The sequence below is a fragment of the Spermophilus citellus genome, assembly GCF_964194105.1.
Source record: "Spermophilus citellus genome assembly, chromosome: 1".
NCBI classification, from domain to species: Eukaryota; Metazoa; Chordata; class Mammalia; order Rodentia; family Sciuridae; genus Spermophilus; species Spermophilus citellus.
Genome location: NC_138182.1, coordinates 15,491,530 through 15,518,507, shown reverse-complemented (window position 1 = coordinate 15,518,507; position 26,978 = coordinate 15,491,530). Strand labels below are relative to the sequence as shown.

At 46.2% G+C, this 26,978-nt stretch overlaps 1 protein-coding gene across 3 annotated transcripts in view; it reads right to left on the bottom strand.

The window, feature by feature from the left end:
* The window catches only part of ABCC4 (ATP binding cassette subfamily C member 4 (PEL blood group)), a 226,338-nt gene that overhangs the window by 176,137 nt on the left and 23,223 nt on the right, over positions 1–26,978 (bottom strand). The window contains exons 2-4 of one of the 3 annotated variants that reach the window (XM_081281510.1): positions 12,159–12,269; positions 11,501–11,621; positions 909–1,133 (exon numbers count right to left, since the gene is read on the bottom strand). In XM_081281510.1, the coding sequence (XP_081137636.1) occupies positions 909–1,133; positions 11,501–11,621; positions 12,159–12,269 (457 nt within the window). Of the gene's footprint in view, positions 1–908; positions 1,134–11,500; positions 11,622–12,132; positions 12,270–26,978 lie in introns of those variants that run through there. The other 2 variants (XM_081281509.1, XM_081281511.1) reach the window with 2 other exon arrangements.

The window sequence follows — 26,978 nt, the reverse complement described above, 5'->3', positions numbered from 1 at the left end:
AAAATTCACAATACCCAGAAGCTCTAGGTGAGTCAAACAGAGGTACAAGAAGCTCTCATTTAAATGGCTGTTTTCATCTTTAAATGAGGATTAAAAACAAATAAAAACACAAAAGCAAATGGACCAGGGCAAAGAGATACCCAGGCTAGAGTTTATAAAGGTCTTCAGCTCCTTAGTGGTGACTCCTTTATAAAGACACCTGAAATCTTACCCCCTTTAAAACAACCACGGCCATGGCAAACTGTGGGATTTTATGGGACTTCTCAATACAAAAGCACCACGCACATCAAATAAGGCCTTATCATTAAAACTGCAGTAAAAGGAAAACAATCTGAATGGCCAGTGACAGGAAAAACTATAAAAGTTCTCTTCAGAATGACTAAAAGACTCTTAATATTGAAAGGGCTCTTCCAACCAGTTTCCTTAAATACCATAAAACAGCCATAATTAGCTCTCACTGTTTGTCTTTAAACAGGAATCCATTTATATTTTCTTTAGTTGACAAAATTATATTGGATGTAATCACATGGTTCATTTTAAAAAATATAATTCCCTCTCTCAAAGACATTCTTTCCTCCTAGATTTAAGATCAGAGATCCACTTTTAAAGAAAATTAATTTTGAGGCAAATGAAAATTTGAATGAGATTTCCATAAATACAACTATGAGATTTAGCTAGGAAAAGACAATGTTGTTCATTGGATATTTACTTTTTGCCTAGATTTCATTATAAGTTCTGTATTCTGTATCAGCCTGGTATTACAAGCAGCCATGACCTAATAGCAATAGAAAACTTCCATTTTTCTTAAATGATTCTACTTATGTAAATTTTTAATTTTCATAAAACCTTCCCAAAATGCTTCTAATGCCTCAGGTGAAGTACATGTTTCAACGCTGAATGTCACTTACCTTCCGATAAATCATGTGGCACATGGCTACTCTCAACCTCATGCCGGCGCACTGGACATGATAAAAATACAAGTGGTGCAAGATGGCCAGAAAGAGCGTGCAGACCGTGAGCACCGTGGCGTAGCCATAAGCTGTGTACAAGGCCACGGAGTCGGTGGGATCATAATTTTCAAAATAATTAATAACTTTCCCCAAAAATAAGGGCTGAATTACTTTGGTGCCTTCCTATAAGAAAAAAAAAAAAAAAGCCTTCATTAGAAACACAAACCACACCAATCTTTCTCCACAAGCTTTACTTTTCTTAGCATGTTAAAAAAGCATTTTGACAAAGTGCGACATTCATCCCTAACCTAAAAGGAACACAGAACGGCTTTCTTCTCTAAGACAGCAGCTGACAGTTTAACCTGAAGTCAAAATTACAAGTTCAAAGACAATCAAGCTTTGGTACACCAAGCTCGGTACACTGTGGATGCTCATAAATATTATAACCAGTGATTTAAAACACATTTGGCAAAGTATCAAAAAAAGTTCTTGGCTTACGATGAAAAGGGGGTTAAGGTGGCCAAAAAGGAAAAGGGAAAGGGACCTGCCTAGCAATGGACAGCCCAGCTCCTGGTGTGCCTGTCGCTCCTGCTGAACCCCCAGCAGCCAGCCCATGGGCAAGGCCAGTGGCTTATTCCCAGGCACACACCCATGCCATCTCCTGCTCGCCCTGCCTGCATCAACTCACAAACTGGCAAGAACCTGGATGAAGCCTCCCATCTTGCTCAGCCCAAATGCCATGTGTCAGGAGATCCAAGAGAAAAGGGTCCAACTTTTCTTGGAAATATAGAAAGGAGCCAGGCTTTCCAGGCTCCCAGCTCTTGGACCCCAAGGGGTGCAGCTTCCATATGGCTCTACCCACTGGAAACTCGAGTGTGCCCAGAGGTACTGCCACCTCCACTCAGGCAGGTGGAGTCAAAAGTTAAACCCAGCACAAGTCAAGGTAAAGGATACTGTCAGCCTTATATTGTAGGTGCCAGTTTCAAAGAAATATTATCATGTCCTCTCCAAGGCAAAAAAGTAAAATCCTACCCCACTGAGCTCCTGCACCTCCCAGACAGAGAGAGAGAAATAAATTTCTAAAAGCAGAGAAACAGCAAAGCCATGTTGAGCCCGATGCACGGAGGCCCAAGAGTTTTCCTTGACCTGCATATTGCGCCTCTCCCAGCCCGATGGCCAGTGCACCCCACAATCTACTTCCCCCCACCAAACACCTTTAAGGGACCCCCATCATAGAAAAACCAAACGCTCACTGCAAATCCAAGTCACCTAAAGTAAACATGCAGGCCTCCACATCATTTCCTCCTGGCTTCTCAAAAGACAAAATGCCACAAGTTTGGAAATCTTCCAAGAACTTGACTAGGAAACAAGTGCTTCCTTTCATGCAACCCGTCCTTATTAACACAGACATGGCAGACAACTGTCGGGTTTGCTTTTCACAGCTGTTTTTCTGTCTATCTGAAGTGAAGAACCCATGCAGAAAAGGGAGGGAGAATCAAAACAAAAAGAAACAACTCTAATACGCATTTTCCTCCCAACCAACCAGTGCTGGGTCACGACATTTACAGAAGACATCTCTGTCCCTCCAATGGGCCATGACATTAAATCCCACACTCCCGTCCTGCTGTGTACACACACGCACGCACAAACGCTGGCTTCACCAGCCCCACTGTCTTCCATGAGTCATGGAGGTTTCTGTCTAGGACGCACAAGTAAGGAAAAGCAAGTTGAAGAATGAGGAATGAGAGGACCAGATATTCAGAAGGCAGAGGCCCGCGGCTGCATTGCCAGCAAGCCCATCTTTCAACTCTAGAGGGACTGAGAGCCCTCACGTGGTGGGGCACAAAAGACTATCATAGTATAGGGACTAAACTTCACAGATGCACACAGAGAGGCAAAGAGGCCAAGCTGTACACACACAGGAGTGGTTGAGGGCAGGCTAGGCCAGCAGCATTTACACCTGAGCCATCCACCAGAAGCAGAAACATCTGCCATCCCAAACTTGCCTGAAACCTCAACTGTGCAACAGTTGAGATTCAAACAGAAAATAAGAGCAATGTCCCCCAGCAGACAAAATAATGAATAAGGCAGAAAAGGGTACAAAAGAAAGTAGGTCACTATTACCCATCTATCTAAATTTTCCTACTGAGAGAGAGCATGTAACCATCAAGTTGAACAAACAGGCTCATTAATAAGTGAGTCTTATTTGTGGCCCACACCTGCCCCCTCTCCCTCGGAAGTGTTCATCCCTGATCCTAACCCTCAACTGCTAAGAAATAAACAACTGGGAAAATACTCTTTCTCATCCTTGCAATATAGCAAATTGAAACTTTCTGGCTATCAGATCAAAATTCATACAAATCCTTTATCTTGGACAAGAATCTGTGCCCTATAGAAGAATCTCCCCACAACCCAACAAAGAACATAGTCTTTATTTCTACACAAGAATTTCTCAAATGTGAAATTCACATGAGACTTTTAGAATCCCACACGATCCCTCGAAGCCCCAATCACTCAAGGTTCTGCACACTCTCCACATATTCAAAGGCAGGCATTTCTCAAAGGAATATCTGGCACTGGGTCTCCTTAAACCTCTGTCATTTGGGTCATGTGCCTGGCTTTGTAGAGTCACTTATCATAGGCTTGACAGGACACACCCCCAGTGGATAAGGGGTTCCCCCATGCTCCCCAAGGACTGGAGACATTCCTTGCTCAATTCCACCATCCCTGATCCGTGAGAAGGAAAGAAAAACAGAAACAAGCTATCAAAGAAAATCACATTTGAGTAAAAAACAGAAGGAAAGAGTGAGCTTTGGGGAAAATGAATAGGCTGTTAACTTAGACACAAGTGAATAGGTAACAGGAAGAGTAGAGAAAGATCCAGAATGAAAAAGGTATACAGTGAACCTGGGGATCTTACAACACCAAGATCCCAGAGATAGCTGAAGTCATATTTAAATCTGGATCTTGAGCCTGATTACAAGTGAGAATCACCAGGGAGGTTTAAGACGGGCAGAACCCACTGAAGCCCAGAACCCACTAAGGCCCAGATTTAGATTCCGCTGATGGGGCAGGACCTGAGTTCCCCCTCCCTGGAAGGTTCTGGAGTACAAAAACCAACCTCAGGTAAGCACTGCTGCTATCCTCCTGTCCCACCCCATGCCCACATCTGAGTCTAGAGATGCGCAGAACTTAAAAACTACAGAGGGTTTTAATCAGGGCTGCTGGCACACATCATCCATGCCCTCACAAAAATCCACAGGAACCCATAGTCCTGAGGTTTCAACTTTGAAACAAAGACCCTTCATTTTCGCAGTAGGGAGAATTCAATGTTCAAAAAAGACTGTATTTGCAAAATTAAACAATGAATCATAATTTGCTTCTAAACTTAGGTCTAAAAGGACAGAGGGAACATAGTGGAACCAGGGACAAGGACAGCAGCCTTCTTTAAAAACAACCTTTGGAGGCTGGGGTTGTAGCTCAGTGGTGAAGTGCTGAGACGCGTGAGGCCCTGGGTTCCATCCTCAACACCACATAAAAATAAATAAATAAAAATGAAGATATTCTGTCCATCTACAACTAAAAAAAATATTTTAAAAAATAACCTCTTTGGTATACTTGAGTTTGGAACCAAGAAAATATTATACAGAATTACAAAATAATATAAACTTTCAAAAGGCCATTTCTTAACCTGCAGAGTAAAATAAAGCAAATGTATACCCATTCAGTTGTTGGTTAAATAAAAAAGTACTATTGATAGTGATTTTAAACAAAATGATTTGAAAATACATTCCCTGCAAAATATACCTACCCAAGTACAATACAAATGACACATGTCTATATCTATCTTTCAGAAATCCTATTACTAGATGACAGTATTGAAATATTGATACTATAAGATTAAAACAAATGATTATATTGATATTGAGAACTGCATTAGGCATAGGAGAAAACAGAAGAGGCGAAAAAATAAATAGATGAAAAATAAAGAGATCACATAAAAATACTAGTGTCCTGAATGATTGAGAAATACTCACATAAACCTATGATATGATTGTCTCTAAATATATATTTTTTCTACAAGAAACAAGCAACCCAGCAGCGATGAGTACTAGCAGCGCTAAGTCTCCAAATACAGTCTCCAAATACTGCTTCCCCTAAAAGCGGTTGTGACAGTTTGAAGAAATGGCTGTTTCCACAGCTGGGGCAAAAACTCTTCAGGATGTGCTGGAACACCTTGTCACATCAGAAAGAGGAAACTAGCAAGGTCTGCTGGAGTAGGTGCAAAAAACCCTGGACCTCACCTCCAGCTCTCAAAGGTCAGAAATGACCAAAGTACAGCAGACAGATGGTAACTACAATGGACTGAAGCACATCAGAAATGTTTAAATCCATAAACCCATAAGGATGCTCTTCAAAACAAACAACAAAACCTCATCAGCCCCAGGAGAATGCTAGAGAACCACTTGTTATTTTAAAGGAAAAAGTAAGAAAATTAAGAGTTCCTCCTGATTTTCCTATACATACTGTATCTCAAGTTAGTCAAAAAGTTGATAATAATCTAATTTTTCTTTATGGAAATATTCCAGCTAATAAATGAAGAAGTAATTGGAACATCACCATTCTAAAATCCCTAATGAATTGATGGGTCTTAACCAATGATCACAAACAGTTGACTACACACACAAAAAAAGACAACTACACCTTAGATACCTGGTAGTGGTGGCACACAGCCCCGCGATGAAGTAACAGACCTGCCAAACGCAAAGAAACAAACTCAACCCCAGTCAGAGCAAGCTTCTAGATCTAACTACCAACTCCTGGCACCAAAGGAACGTGTCAAATGATGGGAAGGGAGACACAATCCACCTAACACAGACTGTAGGAATGAATCTCTGCAAGACAAACACCCCAGTTTCTTCAATTAACAGGGAAAAAAATAGTAAAGAAAGAAGAAGAAAGACAGAACCAATACAACCTATATCAATCAGAAACCCATTATAATATCAATTCAAACTGTATACACGCCTATAATCACAGCAACTTGGGAAGCTGAGGCAGGAGAACTGCAAGTTCAAAGCCAGCCTGAGCAACTTAGCTAGGCTCTAAGCAACTTAGTGAGACCCTGTCACAAAATAAATAAATAAAAGGGGCTGAGGATGTAGCTCAGTAATAGAGCACCTCTGGGTTCAATCTCTGGTACCCCCAATTTTTTAATATTTTATTTGTTATTGATGGACCTTTATCTATATTTTTATATGTGGTGCTGAGAATCAAACCCAGTGCCTCACAGATGATAGCAAGCACTCTACCACTGAGCCACAACCCCAGCCCATCCAAAAAAAAATTTTAATTAAATTTTTAAAAGTTAAAAATTGGGGCTGGGGATATGGCTCAAGCGGTAACGTGCTCACCTGGCATACACAGGGCACTGGGTTCGATCCTCAGCACAACATACAAATAAAATAAAAATGTTGTGTCCACCGAAAACTGAAAAATATTAAAAAATTCTCTCTTTAAAAAAAAAAGTTAAAAAATGAATTAATGAATGAATGAACATGGACATGCCTGGTGCAGCAGTAAGCACTGTAGTTCCAGTCACTCAGGGTACCGAGGAAGGACTGCTCAAGCCCCAGGAATCTGAGACCAGTCTGGGCAACAGAGCAAATCCTCATTTCTTAAAAATAAATGAATAGAGCTGGGGATACAGCTCAGTTGGTAGAGTGTTTGCCTCGCAGGCACAAAGCCCTGGGTTCAATCTCCAGCACCACAGAAATAAATAAATAAATAGGTAGATAAGTAGGTAAATAAATATAATGTAGGCTGAGAGAGAAAGAGAGATGAACACTGGCTAGATATCGATATTAAAGTATTAATGGGTATGCAAAACAACCGCATTGTAGTTTTCTAGGGGAAACGCACTATCTTTTAAAAATACCAAAAACATTTGTAGATAAAATGATGCTCTGTCTGGGAACATCTTCAAAACAGAGTAAGCAGGCTTCAGATGACTCACACACGTGGTCATGGTTTGATAACTACTGAAACTGGCTTAGGAGTAGAGAGGGGCTTAGGAGAGAGGGACTTATGATCCTATGCTATTTTTGTTTTTTGAAATGGTCTTTAAAACCTAGGAAAGATTAACGGCACACGGAGCTTGGCCCTTGTGAGGAGCTTGCAGAGAGGGGATATGCAGGGGTGAGGGTCTAAAAATGAGGACACTGAGCTTTAGCAGTCAAGCCTGCTGCTTGCAGGCCACAGGACCCTAAGTGCACCCCAATCCCTCCCAGGCCTGAAGGATCTGGCATGGGAATCTGCCCTCTCCACCTCGGAAGATCTCAGGCAGCTGAAAATGTGCCCGGCAGCATCTTGAAGAAATGAGCATGGTCTCGGTCACTTTTTTTTATTTTGGTACTGGGGACAGAACTCAGGGGCACTTGACCACTGAGCCACATCCCCAGTCCTATTTTGTATCTTATTTAGAGACAGGATCCCGCTGAGTTGGTTACTTTTATTATATCAAAGTCCTGGGAAGCAGGAGGTGGAGCTCAGGGGCAGAGGGAGTGCCCAGTGTGCGGCAGGCCCTGGATTAACCCTCAGCATTGCAAGAAGCAAAACAAAAAAAGGTCCTAGGAAAAGACTCATTTTATAAATAAAAAGGGCTGGGGCTACAGCTCAGTAATAGATGCCAGCTTTCAAAAAAGCTGAGTTTTTTTGTTCCTATTGTTTTCTTTTCTTCCCATAATGAATGCAATCTTTTTCAAATGAGTCAGCTGCTTTAATGACTTTTTATTTTTTTATTTGCTTTAAGTCAAAGAGTTAGTTGATGGCAGACTTGGATTTAAAACCTATGGCTTTTTTTCTTCTAAGATTGCTTCATGGTCTCTTTATCAGATGACAAATTGATTAAAATATTGTTAGTGTCCTGGTTTGTGTAACATATGTAATGTATTTTAAAAAAAAGAAGAAAAAGAAAAGGAAGATGAATTAGACAATGGATTCCGTGCCCTTTATGACTCAGGGTTGTCACTGTGATGACTACTAAGTGAGTGTAAGGTGCCAGGTGCCAGGAGCCTGCGGGGTGAACGGAGCAGACCAGATCTGCCCTTCCCAATGCTTCCCACCTCTCCCTCACTGTGTCGTCTTCAGGAGCCCAGGGTATCTTCGAGACTACTCCTTGGCCTCCTGGATTGGGCAGAAGGTGAGGGGCACTGGGAAGAAAGGGCAGGGGATGCAAAGGCCTGGCATGGCTATCAGGAAGCCAACCCTGAGTGAAGACACAGGATCACTGTGGATCTCCAGGACTGCTGACTTCCTGCCTATCAGCGGAGTTCCAAAGTGAGGATTTACTCCGACATCAGCCTCCACCTAGACCACAAAGCATCACAGTCAAAGCCTTAGAGGAAGGCCAAGTCCCTGGACCAAGCCGGCAGCCAGCTAGATCCACTGGCTAAGGGTCAAGGGAGTAAGACCCCAGCCCTGCCACCTTTGCCTTTCAGAGGTAGGAGTGGGTGGTGTCCCAACTTTACACTCCAGCAGGCAAGACGCCTCACGTCTCGAAGCACAGTCTCCCCACATTCCTCCTCTTCACAGCGAGGGCTCTGGGCAGGTGAAGACTTGCTTCGGTCCCCATACACTCCCCTGGAGGTGCACACAGGGGACAGTCATGCTGGGAACTCTCAGACTGCTCTGCTCCAGCTGGCCCTGGCCTGCAAGAGCTCACACTCACCATCACCTCTGCACCCACTTATCTGAACACTGCGACCGCTGCCCAATTCTTACAAGACCAGACGCGCACTGCTTTGAAATCTCAACCTCAAAGCCTCGAAGGACTGGCCATGACCCTGCCTCTTCCTGCTGATGGTCCCTCAGTACCTAGGGCAGGATTTGCTCATGATTTGGCTGGGTAACAGTATACAGCTTAGGAGCCACAGAGATGCTGGATAAGTGCTGTGCCCACTAGAGGAAGTAAGAAGGCACAAGAGGTCAAGGAGACATGCCCGCTTCAACAACCTCTCCTCTGTGTGACTCAGTAAGGAGCTGTAGCAACCGAAAACCAAAACAGCACCTGAAAGGATTTCTGAAATGCTAACAAGATCCTCACCAGCTTCCCCATAAGAAATTACTTCTCTCTGACTTGTCCAGAACAGTGGTGTTAACAGGCAAGCCAACCAAAATAAGAGTATTTATACTGGAATTCAGGGTTCTTTTGGTTGACAGCAGGAAAAAAGTTTACCTAGTTGAGCTCTGATGACCCTTAGTTCCCCGAACCTCACTGCATTGGAACTAAAAGTTCTGCCAATTATTATACTAAATACACAAAGTTAAAATGAGCATTAAAAGCCAATCACCTTGCCCATCTAGGGAACAGCCAGCCACTGTCTAATTTTACACCACAAACCAACAAGATATTAGTCTGTGCAGGGGGCAGGAGGTGGAGCTCAGTGACAGAGGGAGTACCCTGTACCACACCAAGTAAGGACCGGCATCCACCACGTGAACAGCGGAGCATCTCAGACACCAGAACACAAGAGGTGCCCCCACCTAGCTTCTGCAGCCTTGACCTCTGTTCCCACATCTCCAGAAAGCTTGCCCAGCAAGACTGAAGCTCAATCTGAAATGAGACCTGGTCACCATCTGGAACCTAGAGACCCCACCCAAGGACAGGTGTCCTGTGATAGAAAGGACATCCAAAGGCTGGATTCAAACCCAGCCCCATGGGCTCCCCTTCAAAAATCACCAGTTTTCAATTTCTTAAGTATCTGCTAATAAATGAAAACCAGAGAGCAAGGTAGCTGAGCAAGGTCTGGTCCAAGAGATGACTTCACACCTGTGTGCAGCCACTCTGACGCCACCCATTCCTGCCACACCTCACTAGACACCTGTAGTAGGCCTCGGGCACATACCAAAGCTCCAGGGCTCCCAGATCTGAGATTCCCAAAGACGCCACTCTCTGAGGCTACATGGCCACACTTAGCCAAGAAACCCCACATGCAGGCGACGACAACACCAGCTTGTTACTCTTTTCAAACTGAGACTCATTATGACCATGTAGTAGCACCATCACCAGGCTGCCTGGAACAGGTCGCAGATGGACTAGGGAAACCTGAGGGGCTTCTGCACCATATCCCACCCCCATGTCAGTCCCACTGCCCCACCCTCCATGAGGCCAAGACAGCCTCCAGGTGGTGGCAGGTGCCCTTTCAAAGGTGGCATTCACCTTCTGGAACACTGGCCAAGACACTTTTATTGCCAGTGAGACTTCAATCTCCCAGGCTCATCCCTGTACCCATCACTTGACAGATCCCTCAGTTTTCTCCAGTGGTGAAGAGCAGAGCCCAACACCCACCTGTTCCTGCCTCAGTGTCTTTCAACATCCACAGAGCATGTTAGTGGAAACCACACCTCCCTATGCATGTCAAATTAACTGACCCACCGACGTTACCCCCACCAAATAGACATGTGACAACTATCCACCCTCCTGCATCAAAAAACACTCTTCTCTAGAACTGTAACTTCCACCCCTGCTACTCTCATGCATTCAGGACCTCTAATGTCCCTAAGGCAGCAGTAAAATGCCACAACAGGCATAAGTCACCCAGCCAGACTTTCAGCATCCCCTCCAGCACACCACAGACCAGAAAGGGCAGGCTACCTGCCACTGAGCCCCAGGAAGCACACTGTCTTACTGGAGAACCCCAAAGGAAAACCTATGAAGTACAAAAGGTCACCATCCACATGACTTTACAGGTCCTTGGTCTTCCACTAAGTAGCTATTTCTACATTCTCTGCAATGCCCAGCTACCAAAGCTCCACCTTCAACCAGCAATCCATCCAACAACAAGAGACCAGGATGGGAGCTGATGAATTCACAGGAATTCAAAGAGAAGCTGAACCTCCTCCACAGGCAAGGTGTGGCTCTCAGAGCCTGAGGGCCCACTAGAAGCAGGTCAGCTGTCAGGAGCTCTGGCCAGCTCTGGCCTCTGCAGTGCCATAGCCATTCCAGGTACAGGGCCCCAAATTCTGTTCACTTAGGAAGAGAGAGGTGACAATACCTTACTGGAAAAGCATTTATCAGATTTGGCATGATTGAGTTGACAATTGTTTTTTGGACACCAGTAAAATGTCTTCTGCTATGCTGGGCTCTAATCCGAATTTACTCACTCCCAACCCCAGGATGCATCTCCTTGAGGCCATACGATCCTCTTTTGATTAAGGATAACTCTTAGCATTTAGAACATTTACTAAGCACCAACACTATTCCAGCATGGTCTGAAACAGTGCTATCCTTCTGTGATGCAAGATTTTAACTGGTTAAAAGAAAATACAATAACGCCCTTGAGCTTCAGTTGCTTAAGTCGTTACCTTCCAATGATGAATGCAACTGCATCATGCTTCTACACATGGTTTTTATACTCAGACATCAACATACTTTTAAAACCCATTTGGCCACTTCTCTCCCATGGTCCCTATTCTTTTCATTACTGATCCTTTGCAGCATGTCCACTCTGTGTATACCAAAATAACTTTTAGCTGGGTATTCAATTTACCTCAATTAATGTAAAAATTCCCAAAATCACATAAGACTTCCAGTAACACTTTATGATTGCTTTTGTTAAAGAAGGCTTCTGTGCATCCTTCTCTGCTCTCAACACTTCTTTATCCCAGTACCTACAAAGAAACACAAGCTGCGTTAAGAAAAGCACTCGCTGCCATGGGGCAAAATGGGCGAGATGGCAGAGGGACAGGGACACGGTGACTGCAGGGCTTTCTGAAATTATCAACAAACACAGGCTGTAGGGCTCCTGAGAGAGATGTGGCACAAACTGGAGCACCAAAAATAGAAGCCTTGAGGGGAAAAGTCTTGGGACAATGATTACTAACAAGTTTTGCTGGATTTACAAAACCCTCAAAAGCAGAAGACAGACAGTACAGACAGTCAGACACCAGGTTTGGTAATCCCACCTCTGGGGACAAACCTCAGGCTTCCACCAGGGCCTTTGGCACTGCTCCCTGTTCTACTACAGAGATGCAGGAAACACAGGTTTCCCTCACCACCACGGTGGGCCAAGAACAGGAACAGCCTGAGGGGAGGTATGCAGTATCCAGGGAACTAGGCTCCAGAAAAGCCCAGTGGAAGGCCAAACCCACCCCAATTAGCCACACACTGGGTCTTCCTTACCCTTCTCTTTACTGCCTCCCGCTTACCCTTGCAGTTCCTCTCCAAGGTGCTTGGAGCGATCTTGTGGGAGCACTGAATACATATCATCTTCCTCTAGTCTGCGTTTATGACCAATTTTAAACAAGGGGTTTAGCCACCTGGTAAAAAGAAAAAGAAAAGGAGAATGATAGACACCCCACTCTGCACATGTGTGTCTAAGGAGATTCCTACCCCTGTGAGTTTTGCAAAACTCTGCTATTTAAATACACATAGCTATAGGAAAAAAAATAAATGTGTGCTGACACATGCGCACACATATACCCTAGCTCTATCTACTGAAAGGCTCTAGAGGCATTGACGCCCCAGTAACAGAGAGCATTCCAGCACCCAGATCTTGGTTTCTTACTACCCTTGTCCCCTAAAAGGAAGCAAGGCTCCTGGAAGAAATGGCTGATCCCACAGCTGGGGCAGAGAAGGTTCAAGAGGGGCCAGGAACATCTTCTAGCACCATAAAATAAGGAAACATTCAGGGAATCCCAAGAATGGGTCCAAAGGACAGAGGAGCCAACCTCAAGAGGTCCCAGAGGACAAATTTGGGATAGTCTGAGCAACCAAATTAATAATGATAGCAGCAAATCATAACCCACCAAATAACCAGAGAATCCACATCCCTGCTGAGGCCTAACAGGGAAGAAAGGAAACGGTCCTGCACAGCAGGAATGACAAGAGTCAGAAAATCATCTATGAAAGCTGAAACCAGAGTCGAAGTTTGGTGAGAAGCAGAATATCTACATAACCTCCAATTATCTTCCTACAAATTACTTGTTATGAAAGGAAAAGAGCAACTTGGTATAGGAACCAAAAAAGAAATCTATTCAACTATTATGGGATTCTTTTTACCAAAAATAAATAATAAATACACACACACACACACACACATTCAGTATTCATTAGGAAATATTTAAATAAAAATGTACAACCCAAAGATAAACACTGATTTACCAATTTTGCCAGAATAAGGACATTTCCAAGGCCAGACAATAACTAGTCTCATTGATGGGTGTATCCCTCAAACAGCTCAGCCAAAAGGAGGGGCTCCCGAAACATGTTGAATATGAATGTATGAATCAATGGGGATGCGATCTCAGAAATGGATCGCATTCAGACTTTGCTAACCTTGGGAACTTGGTCCAGGAGCTGGCAGATGGGATTTCTCAAACCAGCCCAGTACTGAAGACTCAGGGTTCCCACAGCCTGTCATTCCCCACTCCCACTTCCAGAAGTCTCAATTTCCTTCCAAAAAATGTATGCACACACACACGCGCACACACACACGTGTGTATGTGTATACATCTGTGAGCTTTACCACCAAACAGATTTGAAAACCTGCTGGGCCATTTATCCTATAGTTATTCTAAGCTCAGGTCCTTGGCACTGGAACTGGCATGGATGATACAGCCCGAGAAGCCCCCTTTAAAACTCCTATATTGTGTCTCAGTTAGAAATTCTCTGGGGTTGAGTCTAGACTTTTAAGAATCAGGCTGTGTAACTAGCCCTCATTCTCCCTGAGTGTGGGCCTTGGGCTTATCAGGAAGACATCTGGAGGTAAGAGGGTCAACTGGAGTAGCTTCGAACAAAAATACAAAGTTCCAGCAGATTAATATCAGCCATCACCCTGACACAGACCCGAACCATTAGAAAGCCTCCAGTAGATTTGAAAGATGAAATCACTCAAATTCCTTTCATCTTGGCTCTCTGTCTGCAGGGCATCTTAGCAGGCATGTTTTACATGGTGACATCTATCTACTTGGAAGCCCTCCCCACGGAGAACCTGCTGCTCAGAGATTTCTGCTGAAATTAGCTGTTGAGCATTCAGACACTTTAAGCAAGCTGGTGTCAGAGTCAGCTTCCATCCAGCTCCACCTCGGAATCAGGGACTTCGAGAGCTTTCTAAAGGCACAAGGTTTGACCCAGGAGTTGCAGTTCCCCAAGTTTGGAGCAGGTATTTCAGGAGTATCCAAGATAACTCAGGATCCAGCCCCTCACAACCCACCCTAGTAACTCCAATCCACCCTGAGGGAAAAGGAAGCCAATTGGCTCACTTCTTTCTCCCTACCTTCCCCAAGAAGTTTCCAGAAAATTTTACCCTAACCTGCCCAGGTGTGTTTCCTAGACATGTCTGAGGTGACTTCTGCACACCCAGGACCTTTCCTTCCAGTAGAACATTACCCAGGATTTTCCAGCAAGTACTTGTACATTTTGGAATTCGTTGGTGTCTTTTCAGACTAAAAAGCTTTTTCAATCAGGGTGCAAAACTGGCTTGGAGAAGAGAGTTGAAAAGTTAAGGAAGGGACTGAGGGTGCAGCTCAGAGGTACAAGCACAAGCTTAGCTGGCACAAGGCTCTGGGTCCCCTCTCCTGCACAAGAAAGAAAGGAAGGATGGAGGGGCTGGGGTCGTGGCTCAGTGGCAGAGCACGTGCTTTAGCATGTGTGCAGCACTGGGTTGGATTCTCAACACCACATATAAGCAAATAAATGAATAAAGATCCATCAATAACAAAAAAAAAATTTAAAAAGAAAGAAAGAAAGGGAGGGATAAGGACATTTCAGAGGGAAGAAGGGAAGGAGGGAGGGAGGGAGAGAGAGAGGGATGGAGGGATGGAAGGATGGAAGGAGGGTGGGTGGCAGAAAGAGGGGGGGAGAGAGGGGGAGAGAGAGGGAGAGGGAGAGGGAGAGGGAGAGGGGGAGAGGGAGAGAGAGAGAGAGAGAGAGGGAGGGAGGGAGGGAGGAAGGGAGAGAGGGATAACTGTGCTCCACTAAATGAGCAGTTAAAAAGTAAGGTGTCAAAATTGAATTAAAGTATCTGAAAGGAGCACAAACTCAGATTCTAAAAGAAGATGCCACAAATCATCTAGTACTCGACCCTCCCAGTCCCTCCTCTCACCACCCAAATCACAAAAAACTAAGCTGAGACACATGGTTTAATTTCCACTTGATGGCAAGCTACTGTGACAGAAGATTAATCTGTATAAGGAATTTGACCATCTGCATAAGGAATTATATACAGTAGTTCATCACATAATGCCATTTCAGTCAACAACAGACTATGAATGTGATAGTGGTCCCCAGGCCTAGATGGTCTAGTGACATTGTAACTGTCTTCATTTGTGTAAGTACGGTATTGTGTTTGCAGGAGGACAAAACTGCCTAGTCATGATTTCTCAGGACTCATCCTCATTCTCTCTTTTTTTTTAATATTTATTTTTTAGTTCTCGGCGGACACAACATCTTTGTTGGTATGTGGTGCTGAGGATCGAACCCGGGCCGCACGCATGCCAGGCGAGTGCGCTACCGCTTGAGCCACATCCCCAGCCCCTCATCCTCATTCTCAAGCAATGGATGACTGTACGTGGAGTCCGTGGAGTCCCGTGTCACTTGGCACCTGCATTTCAATTTGCCCCTGAGGGGTTTAGTTATGATTCCAGGCCACTGCTTAAAATCCACCTCTGTCCCCTGCCCCAGTCCTTCTCTCCAGGGTTAGTCCCTTCACCTTCCTCAATCCTTAATATACAAGGGCATCGTTTCTCTCATAACTGACTGGACATGAACAGTGACTCCTTCCAAGGAGTAAGGAGTGACTGCGCCCAAACTACCTGGCACCCTCATTACCAAACACAGCCTTATATGGGATACATGCACAATGAACAGCTACGGAATGAACAAACTCTCAAATAAGACAGATGGCTGGGTCACCTTGAGCAGTGACCTAGAGTGTAACTCAACAGAAACTCGATGGAATGCAGTCATGCTCATTTCCAAACACAGGGAGCCATCAGCTTCAGAGAAATAAGGAGGTGCCCAGGGGAGATATCCTGCACCCCAGTATCAGAGCCCACAGCCTCATTCCCAGATGGCAGATTGTTACACAGGAATTCACTGGAGGGTTCTGAAGTTTTGTTTATTGTTATGGGTGGGGTTCCCCCCCCCCAAGAATTTAATAAGTCCTGAAAAATGTTTCCTTGATGTGAAAGGAAGGTAAGGACACCAGATCAGGAGTCCAGTGCCCTGCAGGACCATCCTGGCCAGGTTCCCTGTGATCTTGACCCAAGTTCTCCATTTGCATGAACTTCGTGTTCCCCAAATACAAGTACAGAGGAAATGAAAGCAAATACTCCATGTGCTGCAAGGCCCTGCCTCTCTCCTTCCTGCGGGGCCTCTCCCTCCTTCCTCACTTTTATTTAACAATTGGCCAGGCTGGAACTAAAATATTATTTCATTTCTTGATATTCATTGAATCAAGCTTGTTCTCTTTTTTTGTAATGAACAAGTCCAACATTTTATATTCCTCTCAGAAGTCAAGTCTAATACACCCTTTTAAGTGTTTATTCACTTGCATGACCCTAAAATTATATTCTACCAAAAAAAAAAAAAAAAAACCCCACAATTTCCCTGGAAGTAAACACATGAAAAGAACAGATTTAAGAGGGAACGTTTTCTCTGCTCTCCAGTTACTCCACTCACCCCTGGGAACACAGTATCCACTGGTAAGTGAGAACACAGGTCTACAGACCCAGAAAGATGACAAAGCCATAGGCCAAGGTCAGAGTGCAGGCAGCAAAGAGGGCAGGGGGCACAGTGGCCTCAGGCCCCCATTGCAGCCCACAAAAAGTATGCTCATGTTTCCTGGGTTACAACATCTAAAAAACGATAAAGAAGTTCCTGATACAGGGGCAGAAATGGAGTAGATGCCTTAATGCTTACACATTTTCTATGTGGAAGTCACAAAGGAGAAAAGGAACAGCCGTCATCCGTGTTTCTTTAAACACTTTCCACTGGCTCACGCACCTCTCTTGCTACAGCCTGGATCTTCAGTGTCCCCTTAGGCCCCATGTGTTAAAGGTTTGCTTCACACCCTGTGGTGCCAATGGGAGATGCTGCCACCCTTAAGAGGTGGGGTCTATGCGGGCACACGCCTGTAATCCCAGCAGCTCAGGAGGCTGAGGCAGGAGGATCACAAGTTCACAGCCAGCCTCAGAAAAAGGAAGGTACTAAGAAACTCAGGGAGACCTGTCTCTAAATAAAATTCAAAATAGGGCTGGGGATGTGGCTCAGTGGTGGAGCGCCCCTGAGTTCAATCTCTGGCACCAAAAAAAAAAAAAAGAAAGAGGTGGGGCCTAGTGGGAGAATTTAAGTCACTGGGCATGCCCTTATCAGGGGCACCAGGACTCCTTCATCTTCCTCCTCTCCTCCTCACCATGAGGTGAACAAGCCCTTGTCATGTGCTTGCTGTTGGTGAGCTGTGCTGTGCCACCACAGGCCCAAAGCAAGGGGGACACTGGGTCAACCCCAAAACCGTGAGCCAAAGCCACCTTTCGTCTTCATGTGCTGATGACCACAGGTGTGTGTCGCGGTAATGGGAAGCCAGCACAGCCCGACCCTGATGCCTAACCTTGGCATCCTTAAGTGCTCCTGCAACAGGGTGGTCTCTGCATCCTCAAAGCAACCCTGAGCTTCTAAGCAGCAGTGTGTGGAAGCCTTTATCACCCTCTGCACCTTCATAGAGAGGAAGGTCAGCCACAGCCCCCCACACACTCTCCCCACCCTTCTCTGAAAGGGCTCCAGGGAAGAAACAGTGCTCCTGGAAGTTCCCATTTTGCATCTTCAGAGACCAGTCTCCATATAAATATACTAACTGAGGGTTCCAGTTTCCTTCCAGAGGTGGGTAAAACCCTAGTGTGAATGTTGGTTGAAATGAGATTTTATAAACAGAATTAATAGACTTTACTTTCTTCATGGCACTGCAAACAGGATTTCTCAAGGAGTGTTATATATTTTAAATCACCTTATTAAGGCTTCAACATATTTATATAAAGTAATTTTTCGAATGGACATAATTTGGCTAAAAACCATGCCTAGTGCCTATGGCTATATAAAGTGTCCCATCTCGTGTAATCCACGGCTTGTTCGGTATCTCCTCTTGGTGTCTCACAGCCACCTAAACTAAACAGAACACCTTGTCTTCCTCAAAACTCCTGTTCCTCCCAGTCTCTTCTCCCCTCCTGACAAGAGCAATCACATCTTCCCATTGCTCAGACTTTAAAAATCCCCGGCTCATCCCGCTTTGTCTCCAAGGTCACATAGGAACACAATCAGCAAGCTTTATTATTTCGACCTTCAAGGTATAATCCAGGAACAACCACACTACCCTCCTCTCATCCTTTGCCTTTATCTATGCTTAAGTTTTCCACTTAGCACCTGTTACCAGGTAAAAGGCTACTGTAGTTCACCTCTGTCTTTCTTTTGAAGTGTTCTCCCCTAAAGCACGTGAGCTCCACAAGGATGGGAATCTTCTGTGTGTGGTCTGCTGGCGCACTGCCCACACCTAGAGCATGGTGGGCACACAGAAGGCACTGGGATTTGTCCAATCAATGAACACACCCTCTGCAAACCCCCAATTTGATATAAACTCCAAAACCCACTACTAGTCTAAAACCCAGAATTATCGTAAGTTCAGAACTGAATCTATTTCTAAGGTTCCCCAAGGGCACTGGCTCTCAAGCCTGGAGTCTGCAAATGGGTTTCAGGAGATGAGGAAGCGAGGTAAATGGATGCAGATGTGACTTTATAATCAGTCAGTGACCTGGAGGCTGGGTGGGCAGGGCCAGGGCAGCCCATCGCCAGCAGCAGCTTCTCCCCAGCACCCCAGCAATCCAGCTCAGGCCCACGCTGCTCACAGTGAACAAAAGGAAGAGCAAACCGACCCCCTGGGTTCACCAGAGCTGCCCTCTTATCAAGTCCATGGGCAAAAGTTGGAGAGGTCCTAGCCCAGGCTGCGGCCTTCTCTGGTTCGTCCCCGTCCTCCTTTGCTCCCAAGGCTGCTCCACTCCCTGTCCTGCCCAGCCTCCTTCCTCTAACCATCACACCTTTACCACTCTTTTCCCCACACTACTTACGACCAGCCCCAAGAATCTGTGAATGGATAAACGTCCTCCTCCTCTCCCTTTAAAAAATAAAAATATACAGAATAAAACGAGGAATCACACCTAAGATGCCATTTCTGCTGCCTGCCCACATCACGTGGGGGTAAAAACACTGTCCTTCTTGCAACTGTCAGGTAAAGGACCTTACCATGCGCAGGTGACAGCTGCATCTAATCAGCACACCCCAGGGCCACCCAAGTACAGGAACTGTCACCAACATCCCTTCTGAGCTCATGAGCATGTTATGCTGACTGTGAAAATCTGGCCACTAGTGCCTGTTCAAATCAAACGCTTTCTTCCAAATGATTAAACCTCATCCTCCACCAGGGATGACACAACTCTTCCTCCAGGCTACGGAGCCCCTTGCCAAACCAAAGGTTAAGACTGCTTAGCAGAGCAAGCACTGCGTTAGGATTTGTGTACCAAGAGGCACAGAAAAGGATATACTTTGTTTGGATACAAGAGTCATTCCAAAAGCTGAATCATGATTGTGAACATGCAATTCACTTTGTTTTTTAATTAAAAAGATCATTACTGCAGGCTAAACACTGCTCAAAGTTTATCAGCCCAGAGGAAATAAACATTGCATTTAAGTTAACCCAGGAGACGCACCATCTCGTGCAGATTGCAAACTGCCTGGTGTCCACAGGATCTGTACAGGTGACTGCGTATTTGCCGGGACCTGAACCTGCTTTTCCAGTCTCAAGAACCTCTCTTCACAGCCAGCTGGTGGCCTCCTCAGCCCCCAAGCACACCCTGATGCCCTTACCTCCATCCCTACCCAGTAGGCCTCCTTCCTCCTTTGTGTGTGTTTTAACATTCTTTACTTTTCAGAGCAGCTGAGGTTTGCAACAGAACTGAGCAGAAAGTACAGTTCCCATCTGCCCTGCCACCACCATGGGCACAGTCTCCTCCGCTACCAACATACACATCGACTGACAACCCACCCTGACACATCAGAGGCACTCAAGGTCCTCCGCTGACATCTGGATTCACTCTTGGTATTGTCCAGTCTAAGGGTCTGAACAAATGTGCACCCACCGTCCCGGTATCATAGTTATTTTCACTGCCTAATTTCCTCTGTGCTGATAAACACTCATCTTCTTAGTGACCCCAGAGTTTTTTCCAAAACATCATGGAATCAGAATCATACAAGACGCAGCCTTTTCAGATTGGCTGTCCTCCTTCAGCAATATATGTTCAACATTCCTCCACATCTTCTGGTTTGACGATTTGCTTCTGTTTAATCACTGAGTCATGTTCCACTCTCTGGATCCACCACAATTTATTTACTCACCCGCTATTCAACTTATTCACTTGCTCACCAATTAAATGACATCTCGATTCTTCCAGGTTTGGCCATTAGAAATAAAGCTGCTATAAACAGGGTGTGCAGGGTTTTGTCGGGACATACACTTTCAACGCACTCAGGTAAAGACCAAGGAACACACTGGTCATGTGAGAGAAAGCTTAGTCTAACTGTTAAACCCTCTTCCCAAGCAGCCGGGCCATTCTGCATTCCCACCAGCAATGAAGGAGAACTCCTGGACCTCCTCCTCTTTCATCTGATGTCATCAAGTCCAGCCTCAGGTGCCAGCTCCTCCATGGAGCCCCTCCCACCTCTCTCCAGCAAACCTTCCTGCCTAGATCCACCGGCACTCACAAAAAATCCCTGGCACAAAACCTCACAGCAGAGCCCACCCCTGAAGGCCCACAGACGAGATCTCCGCAGCAATACGGTTAGTATGGCATACATCGTGCTTTTTAAATGTAAGTTAAAGAAGGAAACTTCCTATAAAAATCCAGATTCCTAAAAGCCAGGCCTGCTGACGCTGTCCACGCTGCCTCACACCACACGGCAATTTTCTATTCTCCCACTCTCATTCCCAAAGAAGTGGCAGAAGCCGCACACCCAGGCTCACTGCCAGGTGGCTGGAGGGATGGCTGCGTTCAGTAATGTGAATGTAATTAAAACACAAAACACATAAAATGGTAAATTCCACCTCACGTGTATTTACCATGTTTTAATTCACAGAAGTGGTGCCAACTGAAATCTACTAAACTGACCTCCTGACACACTGAGGGGCTAAGACTTCGTATGGGAAAACACTGGCACAGATGCTCCCAACACTGCCCTTAGCACTCTGGTCCCCCCTCCAGGTGCAGGGACCCTGGAGGCAGGAATGGCCCACACTCTGTGCCCAGCACAGATCCTAGGACAGGTGAGCACACGTGCCCTGTAGACATGGAACACCAGGACAGATCACACTGAGGTGGGACTGAGGCTCCTTCCACTCAGAGCTTCCTCCTGTGCCGCACGCACTTGGGGCCACTCCTGGGTGGCCTCTTCTTTCCCACAAAGCAAGGAGGAAGTGAATGCAAAAGGACAACAGGACAACTCCCTCCCTCACTTGAGGTCCAGGGCCACATTGTTCCAGGGGCCCAGACCCCAAGCAGTGTTCCAGAGCTGCCCAGGAGTACACAAAGGCACAGAGACACTCGGCATGCCTTCCTGAAAGTTCCAGTAAATTGTGAAGTAGAAAAAAAATCAGTGCTAAGGAACCAGGAAAAAAGAAAATCACAAAGAAACGTCAGTTCACTGAACACGTCCCACTGTGCGGGCTCTTCACCACCTTCCCACGGGAGCTCTGGGAGCAGACCGAAGGGGCAGCGTTCTCAACTTCGGCTTTCTGCACACTCAGCAGGCCTAGCTGCCTGGCCATGGTGATCAGGACCCCGTCTCTAAGCTTCACCTCATACGGCCACATGCTGCAGCCCAAGGGGACATTTGCCAAGAAGCAACTAGACCAGCCACCTTGAAGACTGCAGCATCACCCACCCACCTCTCTATGAAGTTCATCCCTCTGGTCTCTCATGTCCCCTCCTCCCCATCAGATGACCCCCCTGCATAACCATCCACACTCTGACCCCAGCTCCAACCCTCCAGTGAAATGCTCAAGCTGCCTTCATGATCTGCAAAGCCCCCTCTGCTCTCGGCTCCTTGCTTACCCGGGGACATGGCTCCCTCTCACACTGCCATCTAGCCCCTGGGCTATCCTTCAGTCTCTCCACTTCGCAGCTGTGGATACTCTAGGAGCCTCCAGTCACCCAAGCTCTCTGCTTCACCATCCATCACCACTGCAGCTATGGAACCAGGCTCCCCTTCACCCCAGCTACCAGCGTCAACACCCCCCACATCCAGGACCAAGGGCACCCAAAACCCCAAGCTGCCCACTTTTCTGTTCTCATGTCTTCTGGAATCTTCCCCCTCTCCACCTTCCGTGGAATGTGAGTATATGAAAGATGGGCTTCCCCACCACCATTCTATTCCTGCCTTGACTTCCTGGTCCCTGCAGTCCACTCGCTGAGCTGAGCCTCCCGCCTTCCCCACAGTCCACCTCCCTGTCCACCCCTGCCTTGAAACACCACCTAAATGTCAACAGGTCTGTGCAGAGTTACTCCATGGTGTGTGGAACAGCCTAAACCTGAGTTAGTCCATTCTGCCATGAACAGCCCCATTTAGTACACGTGCTAAGGTAGATGGACTCCATACTTTGTTTGTACAAATGAACAACCACCATTTGCCTGGCACGACCACAGATATAAACTGATAAAAAACTTACACATGCCGACCTATCAAACTAAACCAAGGAATTTCCCAAATCATATCAGGACACCAAACCTGGGAGCTTATCAACTTCACCAGACAGAATTCCCTCACCTAAGACCCATAAAAGAAGGAGCCCTCTGACACTAGACTGGATGGCACCCGACACCATCACCTGGTCACCTATCAAGAGCATTGGCCAAGAAATCGCCACCTGACAAACCTCCAATTTCCTGTCCCATCAGGCTTCAATAAAGTGCAGTTTCTCCCACCCAGGATGACCACACCTGCGCAGCCCACTCCAAGCTGACGTTCTGAAACTGGAACTGCAGTCTGTCTACCAGGTCCCTCTGCTTTGACAACTGCAGAACTGGTTCATTAAAATCTTTATCTGACCAGGCACAGTGGCGCACGTCTGTAATCCCAGCAGCTCGGGAGGCTGAGGCAGGGGATCAGAGTTCAAAGTGAGCCTTAGCAAAAGCGAGGCCCTAAGCAACTCAGTGAGACCCTGACTTAATAAGTACAAAATAAGGCTGAGGATGTGGCTCAGTGGTCTAGTGCCCCTGAGTTCAATCCCTGGTACAAAAAAAAAATCCTTATCTGACCACCTGCAGCCTGCAGTGACCCTTTGATTCTGCATTCATCTCTCTCTCTCTCTCTCTCTCTCTCTCTCTCTCTCTCTCTCTCTGCCTGTGCCCTTGGCATACAGCATCCTGTAACCCTGAGACCGTCTTGACCGTGTCTTAGTTTTGTTGTGATATATATCAATCATTGTGTGAAACACGATGTGTGACTTGAGTGTTACAGATATCAGACATTAAGACAAGAATGCAAGAAGTTGTCTTCCAGCCTCACTCACCTGAGGCTGTCCTAAAAACTTCCCAAGCTCCTGTCTGCATGTCCCCTTGGCTGGGAGCAACTGCCCTTCCCTATCTTTACCCAGGACTGGACCCTGTCCCCTCCATCTCTCAACCTAATCGTCACCTCCCCAGAGAGGTCTCACTGCTGTGCTTAAGAAAACAAACAGGGCCTCCCGGTCTTTCTTCCTCTTTTCTTTACCCACTTACTATAGACCATTTGATGAGAAAAAAATAATAATCCATATTCATTTGTGGCTCTCTCCTCTACAATAAAATCTCCCTGAGGCAGAAGCCAGGGCCTTCCCCTGGGCAACTGGCCAGGCACAGATGCACCCCAGCAAGCCTTAATACGTGAATGACTCTCCCCAGCTGAGAAGCAGGAGTGAGACCAGTCAGATCCCTGGGCCCAGCAAGTCTTGCAACTACTTCCTGGAAAAGAAGGGGAATGTGCAGGTCAGCCAAGGTCAGTAAATCATTCAACAGATGCCCCCCTCAGGTCCACCCTAAGATTCTGTTCTTGAAGGAATGATGCATTTTAAAGTCCTTTTAACTGTGGCAAATAGTTAATTGTTGGTGAATTTTTCTTGAAGAGTGCCAATGAAGGCTGCTAGAGATTCCTCTGGCCCAGCCTGGGGCTCCATCAAGGCTGGGGTGGGTAGAAGGGGAGGACCTCAGTATGACAGCATAGCAGGGCAGGAACTGGAGTAGGTCCACACACCAATCTCCCAGTGAGAACCAGCCTGCTAGTGGGTCCCCCTCCCCTAAGACAGGGCTTCTAAGCCTCTGCACCACTGACATTTCAGGCTGGATAACTCTCTGTTGTGGAGGGCTGTCCTGCGCCTTATAGCATGATTAACAGCACCCCAGGCCTCTACACTCAGGAAGTCAGGGGAATCTACCCACTCCAAGTGGCAACAACCAAAAATATTTCCAGATGTTTCTTGGGTGACAAAATCATATAGGTGAGAACCCCTGTTCTGAAGCCTTTCTGGAACTTTCTGGCAGCAAGTCCCTCAGCCACCAAAAAAAAAAAAACCATCACCACACTCACTGGTTCAGTTCTCCTCTAGGAGTTCACCGTCCATGAATATAGTCTGTCCACGTCCACAAAGAATTACAATAAGATGGGGCAGGTGTGGTCCTGAGCAATGTACAGAACCTGCCTCTTGGCTTCCGTTCAAATCTCAGAGCTAAGGGATCAGCATTCTAGCTCAGAGACCCATCTCAAAGTGTGGTCCCCACAGTAGTCACAGCACCATTCCCTAACATGTTAGAATTGCAAATTCCTTTGGGCAGGGGTATGGAGCCCAATAGTAGAGCATTTGCCCAACAGGTGTGAGGCCCTAGTTTGATCCCCAACACCACAGCAAAATAAATAAATAAAATCTACTGTAGAAAGGCAAATCCTCAGACCCCACTTCAGATCTCAATCAGAGACTCTGAAGTGGGGACCAGCAATCTGTCTCCTATCAAGTCCTCCAGGTGAGGCAGAAGCAAACTGGAGTTTGAGAAACTGCTATCTCCAGTGTGCTGTGACATGGCAAGTGGAGAGCATTCATCGGGCATATACACCAATGGTCCAACCCCAGCTCGTTATCAAAATCTCGACCTCAGCCTGGGCAATTTTAAAACAGAAACCCACAGGTTTCCAAGGCCTTGTCCCAAGTGCCTGAATCAGAGTAAAACAAGATGGGCCCCAACTGTTGGTCTTTCTATCCCCACCACTCCCCACCCCCAGCAGATCCTGGTCATCCACCAAGTCTAGGAACTATTTGTATAAAATAGAGAAGAGGCAAGCGGGCTTTTCTAAAAAAGACACAAAACTTGGGCAAACCAGGAGAAGAATGTGGTGCTCACAGAGGAGAAGGAGAACAAGCTGTCCGTAAACACGGAGCAGACACGTGCAAGGAGACCCTGCCTGGAGACAGCAGGGGCACAGAGGAGGGTGCCTCCCCCACTCAGGAATGTGGACTTGATCCTGAAGGTACCAGGGAAACAGTTCTTAAGTTGCTTTGAAAGTGATGGACGACGGTGGAGGCCAAGAAGCCCATCAGGAACTGGATTTAAAGAAACAGTAAGAAAGTATAACAAGTTCAAATGGCCACAGGCCCTCACTCAAGCACACCACATCCACCCTCCCTCCCCTTGAACACCAAAAATCCTACCTCCCTTTTCTTGATCCTAACTCTGGAATCCAAACCAAGTGAACCAAAATCAGAACTTAAAATTCATCATCCTATTATGAATTTATCATAGGAACTCAAAACAAGCAACTGAAATCCAGAAACAAATGCAAAGGAAAAAAATAAAAAGATAATGAGGCAAAGCGCCAAAATAAGGAAACAGAAGATTAGCAACTGTGTCAGAGGCAATTGGCCAACATCACAAAGTGCTGCGGAGGGCTGGGGATGTGGCTCAAGCAGTAGCGCGCTCGTCTGGCATGCGTGCGGCCCGGGTTCGATCCTCAGCACCACATACCAACAAAGATGTTGTGTCCGCCAAGAACTAAAAAATAAATATTAAAAAATTCTCTCTCTCTCTCTCTCTCTCCCCCTCTATCACTCGCTCTTTAAAAAAAAAAAAGTGCTGCGGAGTGAAAAGAGAGCCGGGCCATCGGAAAAGAGCATGCTCCTGGGCACACACCTCACAGAAGGCAGCAAAAAAACAGAGTCCAACACATACATGCAAAAGTCGGAGCTGCCCATGAAATGGGACAAAACCCCAGCTTTGAAGGTGAAGCGCATGCACAGCTACTGTACAAATGGGGGGAAAATGGCTTAACATGAAAACTCAAAGTATTTACCCAAAGCCTAAATAGATAACTGTGAAGGAGAAAAGACTAAAACGGGGGGACATTAGTAGCCAAGATTCACCCTAGGATATCTACACAGGCCCTAAATCCAATGACAAGTGATCTTATAAGAGGTAGAGCTGGGGGTATAGCGCAGTTGTAGCACTGGCCTAGCATGCATGGAGCCTGGGTTCAATTCCCAGGCAGAGGGAGACAGAAGGAGATCCCAGTCACACACAAGATGTGGAGACAGACAGAGACTGAGGTGGTGCACACAAGCTAAGGGCTGCCAGCACCAGAAGTGGCCAGGAATATTCTCCCCCAGAGCGAGTAAGGTCCCGCCTGCACCTGGGGTTTAGGCTCCTGGCCTCCAGGACTCTAAGAGAATTCACTTCTGCTGTTTCAAAGTGAGGTGCCTCGGAAACCGATCCAGTCCCATCACTACTATTCCCAATGGATGAGGAAACTGGCCCAGAGCAGATAAAGTAGCCATACAGCTCTGGTGTGATACAGCTGAGATTCTAATTCAGAGAGTGACAGATCGGGCTCTTACACAGCAAGTACAGGCCCCAAGGGACCAGCTTGTGCCTTCCCCTTCCCCCACTAGTAGATGGAGCACTGTCCCTTTG